Source organism: Nelusetta ayraudi, unplaced genomic scaffold, assembly GCF_046127955.1.
Source record: "Nelusetta ayraudi isolate G7.1 ecotype Tasmania unplaced genomic scaffold, CSIRO-AGI_Nayr_v1 ptg000011l, whole genome shotgun sequence".
In the NCBI taxonomy this organism is placed as follows: Eukaryota; Metazoa; Chordata; class Actinopteri; order Tetraodontiformes; family Monacanthidae; genus Nelusetta; species Nelusetta ayraudi.
In genome coordinates, this window is record NW_027466061.1 from 20,508,525 (window position 1) to 20,519,203 (window position 10,679).

At 44.4% G+C, this 10,679-nt stretch overlaps 1 protein-coding gene across 2 annotated transcripts; it reads right to left on the reverse strand.

Annotated features, from left to right (window-relative positions):
• Positions 1 to 2,289: 2,289 nt before the first annotated feature.
• On the reverse strand, positions 2,290 to 8,621 carry adcyap1b (adenylate cyclase activating polypeptide 1b). 2 transcript variants are annotated; one of them, XM_076021820.1, is made up of 5 exons: positions 8,180 to 8,621; positions 7,703 to 7,819; positions 6,635 to 6,769; positions 6,182 to 6,286; positions 2,290 to 5,579 (listed from the first exon to the last, which is right to left on the reverse strand). In XM_076021820.1, the coding sequence occupies exons 2-5, from the start codon at positions 7,816 to 7,818 to the stop codon at positions 5,396 to 5,398; spliced, it is 540 nt and encodes a 179-aa protein (XP_075877935.1). In that variant the 5' UTR covers position 7,819; positions 8,180 to 8,621; the 3' UTR covers positions 2,290 to 5,395. The 2 variants fall into 2 exon arrangements, with proteins under 2 accessions (XP_075877935.1, XP_075877936.1); XM_076021821.1 differs by lacking the exon at positions 6,182 to 6,286 and having other exon boundaries at positions 8,180 to 8,607.
• Between the last annotated feature and the right edge of the window lie 2,058 nt (positions 8,622 to 10,679).

Consider the following 10,679-nt stretch of genomic DNA (forward strand, 5'->3'; position numbering starts at 1 on the left):
TTCCGTGAATGCTGCAATCTGGCTGTATTTTTTTTTTTTTATGTCGTTGTTTTTTGTTTTTTTTGAGGGAGGGTGTCGTTGTATGTACACATACTTAGTAAGTTTGCAAAAAATTGCAGAAATGTTAATCGTACACGCAATAAATCAGTGCTGAACAAACGCAGCGGCTGTTGGTGTCACACCCCCGCCAACAAAGGCAGAAGGGTGTGGCTGTGGCAGTGCTGGGAGCTGGCGGGGGTGTGGGGATGTGCGCGTGTGCGTGGGGGGGCATTATGGGTATCCCCACCGGAAAAGCCCTGAACAACAAGCTACCCTTCCCCCTCAAACACCTTATACATAATTAAGATGCGTCTAGCAGCATAGAAGGGCAGAGCAAAGATTACTGAGAGCGGCGTTTGATTCCAGACTTCCACACATTGCGATGCAGGCGGCGGATTTTTCTTGTAATCTAAGAAGATTCCTCCTGGCTTACACACACACACGCACACACACACACAAGCGCACGCAGGCAGTCAGCCAGGCAGCCACACACCAACCAACCCCCATCCAGGCCGCTGGCATGAAAATCAAATCATAGACGCAACACTCTTGAAAAAAATCAACACCAATTGGAAAAAGCGTCTGGGAGACGCTAATGGGGAGCAGGGAAGTGGAGCTTTATTGAAGAGGAGCAGCACAGGGCTGCGAGGAGGGAGGGGACACCTTTTTTATTGATTCAGACATTAATGTACATTATGCGCAAATTGGTGGAGGCTGCCCCCTTCGCCCCACCCCCTTGAAGCCCACTGCTGCGCAAACAAATTGGAGAATTTGTCTCAAAATCACATCCACTTGTGGGCACGTCAGGATCTAGAATCCAATTTAGTTTTGTGTATACACTTATTTTTTTGTTTTCATTTCCTCTGATTAGTTTGCCTCAAGTATCCTTGGCAAAACAATAAAAAGAAAGGTCCTGGATGTATGTTTCTCATGGACCATAAGCCCTCTTCTCTTCTTGACAGGTGAAGATGAAGACAGGGTATAAATAAGTAGAGGTGACAGTCCTTCATGTAGCAAACTGTTTGCTCAAACCTCGGCAGTCAGCTACCTGTCAGCCCTTAAAGCCACACAGCAACTCATGAATCAATGGTTCTCTGGGAAGAAAGATATATGCCTGTATGTGTGTGTGTGTGTGTGTGTGTGTGTGTGTGTGTGTGAGTGAGTGCGTGTTACTGTGTGTGTGTGTGTGTGTGTGCCAGTGTCTTGCAGCTAATTTGTTGAATTTTATGAATCGTATTAACCACCTGTTCTCCACTGCTTTTGCTATTCGCAAGCACCATTGGATAGATAGATAGATAGATAGATGTTCTGCGCTCTACCTGTGTGAGCACAAACGTGAGGCGCAATGTGCCTGTTCAAGGTCTGCCTTTGTGAGATGGAAAAAAAACAACACAACAGCACGCACACGGGTGCATAGAAACACACTTGACACATGCGTATACAAAGCCATGTCCTTTTGTGGACCGTTGCCATGCAACATTTCTCTGATTGGGTTAGTTGAGCTCTGGTGCGCGTGTGCTCACTCACACACGCCACACCCATCGTCCTCTCCCATGGGAACCAGCTGCACTTCCAAGGCCAAGGATGGAGCAGGAGGAAGACAGGCTCTGCTGTCGTGTCCACCGTTGTCATCTCCTCAGAGGTGCTGAATGGCTCTTCGGTTTTTGCCTTACAGGTGGAGTCACTTTAGCACGTTTATCTCCTTTGCCACAGTTTTTGTTCTGTAAACTACTTGAAACAAAAACATCCCGGATGTGTCAGAATGCGTTTTGGTAAAGTTGACGAAGATCTTAATACAATTCTCTGTTTCTATGTCGTTTTTATTTCAGTTTATTAATATTATTTTATTTTTAGATCTGTCTCATTTGTTTTTTGTGGCTTCAGGAAGGTAAATTTAACTTGACAGGACTTCAAGTCCACATGGCTCATTGGAGTACAGCAGAGAAGTTGCTGTGTTCACTGCTGGAGCCTGCAACTTGGTTTTCTGGGATGTGTCTGAAGCATTGTGAGACAATTTGCTACCCAGACGAGTGTGTTACCCTCACTGATGGCACACACACACACACACACACACACACACACACACACATACACACACACACACACACAGAATCGATTCGAGTTTGGCTGTAACCTGAGATGAACGCAAACGACTGCGGTTGAGATGTGTGACGAACCCGGGCGTGGCGCCCGTACATGCGGCGTTTCAAAAGTGATGCAGTTCAAGGATTAGACATTGATTAGAAAATGTTGTTTACAAAAATTTATTCATACAAATCTTACAACACTTTCATGACATTGAGAAACGTAAAACCCCATAGAAGGACTCCGAAGTGTATAATGATTTCACTTGTACTAAGGTTCACTTTAAAACACATTGTACTCAGATAAGATTGATAAGAGATTAAACATTGAAGTAAGGCGTTTGGCGCTTTCAGAAATATCAACAACAGGCATTTTTCTATGGAATGAACAACATCTGTGTCATTTTGGGAAACCCTTATATAGATAGTGGTGCACATAGTTTGAAATAATATGTGGGAGGGGGGCTATTTTTTTTCCATAAATAAATTACTGACCACTATTATAATGATCAGCAAAACCTCATAATAACAAACACTGGTCATTGTTCACAACGCACACAGGCACTGAACACCCCAAACTCATGCACACACACATACACACAAACGCACCCACAGACACACACACACACCCTGCTCCACCAACATATACAGTCTATTATTTTATTTTTTCTTCTTTCTTTTTTTTTAAACATATAATTTTACTTGATGAATTATTGGCCATGCTTTAAAAGAATGCCTAATTCTACTACTTCTGGGGCAGACTAAGCTGAGCGATTCAACAGAGTAAAAATAAGTATTCATGTAAGCTAATGGACTGCAGCATTGTAGGGCCACTAAAATTGCCATCTGTCACTTGTGGCGAATTTTTTCTTTTTTAAATTTATATATATAGAGAGATTTTTTTTTTGTTGATATTTTATACATATTTTCTCACATCAATGCAAGGCACCAAAGCCAAAAGCCGTTCCCACCTCTGTGCAACACTCAATCACTCTTTAACACGCCACACACGCACACATTGCACACGCCCATAGATTAAAAAAATCTGCATCCACGCGCATGTTCACACAAAAGCCTGTAAGGACAGAGCCAAACTGAGGACGATGCGTTGTGGATTTATAGTTTCTTCTCCAGACAGGGGAGACGATGTCGGGTAGGGATGAGGGTGGCTGTGCGCAGACCACTGATTGGATTGCGGGGGTGCAGAAAGCTGCATTTGCATAATATTGAATCCAGAGAATATCTCCCTAATAAAAGTCGGTGGGAAGATCCCTCCGCTGGAGGGCTGCATTAGTCAGAGAGCAACCCCTGTACGGCTTTTCTAATTTGTCAAAGTGAAGGGAATTCAACGTCTGATGTTGCAACATCAGACTCATTGACCCTAATCTCACTCATTGCAGGTCAGCAGCGGCAAGGGCCTGTCCTTTGTTTCACTCTCAGGTGCGACAAGCTCTTTCTCAGGCTTGTGGGCGCTGTAATCTGTCTCTTATGTAACAGCCTGCTTCCTCTCTCTTTGACACACACAACACACACACACACACACACACACACACACACACACACACACACGCGCACACACACACACACACACACACACACACACACACACAAACAAACATACACACAAGCATGCATCCATTCTCTAAGTCTGTCTTCACCACGCATCTCTCTAATCTCACATCACTTCCTCACTACACACACACACACACCCGCGAACATTTCACCGTCAAATCAGCACAGCAATCTAGAAGCAGGGAAAGAAAAAAGCCCTCTAAAAGCCACTAACTAGCACATAAGGCAATCAGCAAAAAGAAGAAAAAAACATCCAAAAACAACTGGGGGTCCAGTGTCTACGACGCTATCAATGGCAGCAACAGGGGAAGGGATCATATTCAACAAGTCAGTGCAGTACCAGTTTCCTCCACCTCGTCTTCCCTGATCAACTTCGTAGCACAATCTGAGGGGGTGGCAGTGGCGCTGAAACAGGCGTAGCAGAGCCCACCTCCCAAACAGCACAGTCCAGCAAAGCACAAAAGCATGCAGCTTCAACGCGAAATCAGCAAGGTGTCAGTCTCCACATGCATCTATAAATAAACAAGATGGACAGTCCAGACCTTCAACCCGGATGCTACTTTTCCCTCTGGGAAAATGTGTCACTTCCTGCATCTCACGCATTCCTTTGCGCAGATGCAACCTGAAGGGCATCTAAGCCACGCAAACTTTGCGGGCCGAACGCAGACGGCATCGATGTGCATGTGCACTGTGTCATGTCTACACCACACATAACACACACAAATATGGAACATTCGCTACAGTACTAAGGAGCAGGAAATCTCATGTCCTGCAGCAAAAAAAGAGAAAAAGTAAAGCAGACTTTGAGGCAGGTGAGCAAGCAGTGTTTGCCGCATACTGTTAACATTGTCTTGAGTGCTTCCTCTGTCTCTCCTCAAGGAAGTACAATGCCTTTTGCAAAAGGCCTGACATTAAAATTTGGTGTCAGTGAGCGTTAAATCATTTCTTTTTCTTTCTTTCATTTTTAGGTTGGGGCTAGGAGGGCACCAGCTACATGGATGACTGTAGAAGTCAATCAGCTATCCATCAAATGAGAGGCCGTGCAAGTGAAGCCATGTGAATTCCCCCGGAGGAGCAGCAAAGAAATACAAACCCACAGAGCTCCCATTAAGGGAGCAGAGGAGCAGAGTGGACAAGGGCAGCATCTATCATTTTAGGAGAGCCCCTCTCCCACCGCCCCCAGCTCCCATATGCCTCACATAGCATGCTCACTGCTTCTTTGGGCCTATTTGGAAAACAAAACGACACTAAAAAAATAGAACGTTGGTTACAAAAATAAGTATAACATTCAATACTTTGATTGTCTTTTCAAAATCTATTTATTTTCTGCATATGTAGATGAACCTTTGAAGAATTTCAAGCGCATACGTTGAAGGTGCACAATTATTTTTCTTTTTTTCACTGATTTCTGCTTTTTTTCATATTTTTTCTTTGTTTGTTTTTAACATCTCAACATGAAAAAAATAAAATATTGGTCCACATGATATAACTGTGCGGTATCAAGAAGTGCTTTTGTACAAAAAGAAAAAAAACGATATTATTATTAAAATATTCATTTTAATGGCTTTACTTCATACATAAATACATGTCGAAAGAACACAGGCGCAATCCACTGGTTGGTCAGATATATCTGAATGACTTTGATTTAACGACTGGATGTTTTATATACAACAGGGGGCAGTTTGGGCGCTTTGAGGGCGCTACAAATAGGCAAGACGGCGTCCTTTGTTCCTAACTCTCTGTCTGTACCTTCTTCCCAGAACCGCTGCCAGGTATTTCTGCACTGCCATCTGCTTTCTATAGCGACTGTAGCTGTCGGTGAAGATCCCGTCTGAATGTCTCTTCGATAAAGGCTCGGACTCGTCCTCCATGCTGCTGTCTTTGCTGGAAAAAATAAAAAGAAAGAAAAGCAGGAAAAAAAAATAAAAAATCGTTATTCCCCCCCATTTTCACTTCATTTTTTTTTTACCCTTAAATTTGGCACGTTCAATTACGTAACCATACCCCCCCCCCCCACCCCCCTTCAAATGATGCAAAGTTGTGTACGTATCAATTATGCATTTGCGCTCCTTTTATCGCATTTTTGCGCTTAAAAGGGGCAGCAGGCAAAGACAGCGTGGAAGAAACAGTGATTTGAGCGCTTCAGAAAGAGTTATAAATTATTCATTTCTGCAGTCCATTGCATATTCTGACGCATTTTTCAACTGCGGGGGAAAAAAATCAATTTATGGATTAATCGTGTAAATCGCACAGACAAGTATTACTAGACAGGACCTGCACATTCTAATCATGAATGCAGCGGCACGCCACAACACAGACACAAAAAACGAATGTGATGGAAATGTCCAAAAGGATGCTTATAAAAGAAACAAAAAACAGAAGTGGATGAAATTAAACACGCACATAATTGTGACTGACAAGGATGCGGCAGCCGGAACAGAAAAGATGATGGCTGCAGGTGAACGCTGATTAAGAAATGCCCTTACCCTGCACGAATTGTCATCAGAAAATGCCGATAATGTCTCGCTGTTAACTGACCCAGGATCCCCCTCAAGGCTCTATCTAATTCCTCCTCAGCATGCCTTTCTGATCTGAGATGATAAAACGCCAAAACACATAGATCATCAGTGACGAAAAGCGCAGACAAAATGATCCCAAAAGAAAAGTAGCCTAAAATGTCCCCCACTGCATCGTGATAAACCTTTATTTCCGGCCATGCTCTCGGTTTTTTTCTTCTTTTTTTCTTCAATCTTATTTTAACCAACCAACATTTTAGGCTACTCGCAATGAAAATAACACTGACACAAGTAACATGAGAAACTCTGAAGGGGAACAAAGCAAGCAAACATTACAGCAAAAAAGGGGCTCATGGAAACTAGGTCCTGATTTCTTTTTTTTTCTCTCTTTTTTTTTCAAATAGATATTTTAGTGTCTATTACCTCTTCTCTTGTGGGTAGTATAGGGTGTACGCGTCTTCGTTCAGAGATGGCGGGCTCCGTATGGCGAGCTGATCGCCGCCAAAACCCATGTCGGATAAAGCGTTTCCATCCTCGTCGAAGGCGTCGTTTTCAAGTCTGCGAAGAGGGAGGGAAAGAGCGTTTTACGGCAAATTCGATCCAAAGACGAGTGGGGCGTGCGTGTGGAAGAATGCCAGCCAAAATGTCTGCATCTGATCACTGGAAATAAAATAATCATAATAATGATAATAATAATTAAAAAAAAAAAAAAAAATTAAATAAAAATGAATGTGTGGGACGCGCGTCTGAGGGGGTTTAAATAATACAACCATACAACGAATAATTTTAATATGGTATAAAACATGTATTTTAGTCTCATTAAATTGTATATATTTATTTTCATTCTTTTTTTGATCGAATTTTGTCAGGAATCAACACATAAATGATTGTAATGGCGAGGAAAAAAAAAAATCGGAACACTGGGTGTGAAAATTTCGTTCGATGTGGGTGTGGAGATTATTTAAACGACGATGCAATTCGTAATGAAAACGTTTCAACAATGCGCACCACGCCCAAAATATGAATATGCTTTTCCACAGGAAAAAAAAAGGATAAAGGGTTTGAAAATAGATATAGCTGTCCTATTCGTTTTGGCTCGCCTCTCCTTGGTGACGCCAGCTCACCGTCATCCCAAGGGTTATCCATTGCATCTGCTGCCTTCTCATTTTTAATAAGGGGAGTTCTGCGAAGCGTCCCACCGGACAAGTGCCTTTACGCAATTTCCATCACATTTTTTTTTCCACGCATCACCTGAAGGTGTGCGCCTTTAACACCCAAGACAAAACAGCCGTAATCCTCGCTTAGTTTGTGCGTAATTGCTATTTAATTAATGATCGTAATCCTTTTAGAAAAACGCTTAAAGTTGATTTACATGCAATATGAGCAAAAGAAAAAAAAAAGAAAAAATAATCGCCGTCGTTTATTAAGAGTGATTTAAAACAACAAGCTGCACATTACGTAAAAAAGAAAAAGAAAAACGAGAAGGCATACCTGAGGTTTGGGTAACTCCGATAGGTGTCTAGTCCGAGAGGTGTGCAGAAGACGCTGTAGTGCATTAAGATTCCGTAGATGAGCAAGATTAAAGTGGCTTTGCTCGAACTGGCCATGCTGCAGGGGGTGAAATGCACAAGAATAAATGAACAGACAAAGTAGCAAAGAGGTTCAACAACAAAAACACACCGCACTCTTTGTTCTGTCTCACTCACACGCGCGCCTCTAGTCAATCTTCTGAATTAAAGCCCGTTTTAAAAGCCCGACCTGCCCTCAGGACCCCGTTCTGTTAACAGCGGCACCGCATCATCCGTCCCCGTGTCCCAGCCCAGTCAGCGTCCATGCGGCGCAGGGCAAGGGATACAGCAGTAGCTCCCCTACTTTACCTGGCTTCCGTTCAGAGATTTCCCCGAGTTTACAAAAAAAAAAAAAAACAAGAGAAGAAGAGGCTGCCTCCTGCAGACGCAGCGCACATACCTATAGCAGGGAGGCAGGGAATGCGCGGTGCTGCGATGTGGGATGTGATCCGGGCGCGGCTGTGCTGCTGCTGACAGTGTGAGACGCCTGCGATTCTCACGGCACTTCTTGGTTGGGCTGAAGCGCCTCCGTAAGTCTCCTGGTGCGTCGCCCCCCCTTTCACGCTGCAGCCTCTCTCACTTCTGCAGGCGCACTTCTCAGGACTCGGCCCGGTCCAATGGGGGCACGGCTAAAAAAAAAAAGGAGGGGGCGAGGGGAAGAACCCCAAAAAAGACCCAAGATGCCTCAGTTGGAGAAAAGTGCGCCGTGTGCGCGTCTACATATCGTCGCTGTCAAACTTTTTTGGTCCTGTGGCTGAGATTGCTTTGGATTTTTATCGGTGCGTCGCGCAGCCCCCCTCCCTCCGAGAAACCGCATTAAGAAGGCGACGGACGTCATCAAGTCAGCCTCCCGGAATTTAACTACAGCTCCTACCTCGTGCATTCGTCATACGCCCCCCTCCCCTCCAGGATGGAAGTTGACTTCCAAACTTTCTTTTAAAAGAAACATGCGAGAAAGGACACACACACACACACACGCGCGCGCGCGCGCGCGCACGGAGCCGTGAACTTTGCCACGCAGCTATACAAATCAATTAGACGTAACTAATGCGGGTTTTGGTTCGCCACCCCCTCCCCACTCCTCCTCCCCTCTTTCCCACCCGCCATACGCGTCATCAATAAGTCCAGTCAGGCTTTTATGATGATGGGCGAGCTGGGAAATGACCGTCTTGAGGTGGTTTGTGGCGAAAGATGAGGGGGAAGGAAGGCGGATCAGGCTTCCGCTCGGCCGAGTTCAAGGCCCCTGGGGAGCCCGGTGCGCCTCGCGCTCTTTTTGAGGGGTGGTGGGGGTTACGCTATTGCTTTCTAATAATTTCAAATGGTTTCGTAGGTGTGGCTTTATAATAGCCCGATTTTAAGGCCGAACGTTGCGGAGCTGAGGTAAGCGAGGCGCCCCATTAGATTGAGAGGCCGCCCGGTGACGCAGCAGCGTGACGAGTATCGAGAGCTGGCAGCCTTTTGCGTGACTTTCCAAAAGGTTTGCCCATTTTCAGAAGCTTCTTCTGGAATCCGCTGCCTCGTTAAATGCTTATAATGCGTAAACCGATACGCAAAAACGAAAAAGGGGTGAGATGTGAGAGGCGTTCAGCTCGCTTTGGCTCGAGAAGCTCCAACTTAAAGCATTTGGGCCTAATTCTGTCCATTACGGACTGATATAGTCATTCATATGGCGGCGAGCGGAACCTCTTCATCGCTCATACCTCTTTATAATACCCCATTTAGTATTGTTCACATAATGCTGCATTCGCTGAATTGCAATGAAGCATAAACTTAGTATTAATATTAATGCCAGCGGGGTGTGAAACTTTTAATTTGAAGGCGCCGCATGTAATTCCGTCGCGCGGGTGAGACTGTCCCATCAACCAGCACTTTTTTTCTTCTTTATTTCCATATAGAACATTGCTGAATGAATCAGACATGTAGCTCACCGGCAAAGAGGAGTTTACCAAAGGTGGGAAGATGATCGCGTCAGCATTTTACTATGACGCGATATGACGAACAGAAGCAGTCACCTCGCGGGAGGGGCGGTGGGGGAACAGGGGGAGGGGGTCTCTCTTATCAACTTGTGTGGCGCCTGTAGTGCCTATGAAAAGAACAACTTAGGTCCGTATGTGTGTATTGGACGAGACAGCAGACGTTTAGGCCTTTTGCCGGGAGAGAGACGGCTCCGTAGCCTAAGCGAACAGCGCCATCGTGAGGAGAGAAAAAAATCTCTCTCTCTCTCTCTCTGTATGTGTGTGTATATATCAGACGATATGCCAGTTCCAATCTCCGTATTCCTTCTATCACTCCTGTGTCCAAACCATCTCAGTGTGGCCTTTGGATTTCTCTCCAAAACTTTAATACCACCCCTTTGATGTGCTCATCCCTGATTCTGTCTTCCCAAAGAGAACCTCTGTTCCAGCGCTGTGTATCTGCTTTTTTATGATATAATTGCCAGTAATATTAAGTGCAAGTATAGCCAGTTCATATTAGGTTTTCTTGCAGAGGTAGTGTATCAGTCCGCCCTTCATCTTTTTGTCCCTATTGGAGAGTCGATCAACTCTGTCTGCATCAGACTAAAAAAAAAAGTTTCACAAATGTCTGATGCAAGAATTTGTGCTGTTTGATGAAGGCAGGACAGCTTGCGGTTGTGTAAAAATATAATGGACTTCAGAAAATATTTGAAGCACAAAGGGTAGTATGTATAATAAATATATTAATGTGCCTGCATGTGGGGGGAAAACACAAAACAAAACATGCCTTTTAGCTTCGCCGGACGGTGGTTTAGCTTATCATGCCTATTCCTCCTACTCCTCCTCACCCTCCTCAGTGGGTATTATATATTGTAACAAGACAATAATCAGCAAAAATTGGTAGAGGGCCAGATGTATTCAGACAAGAAAACTCTCTCATCATCA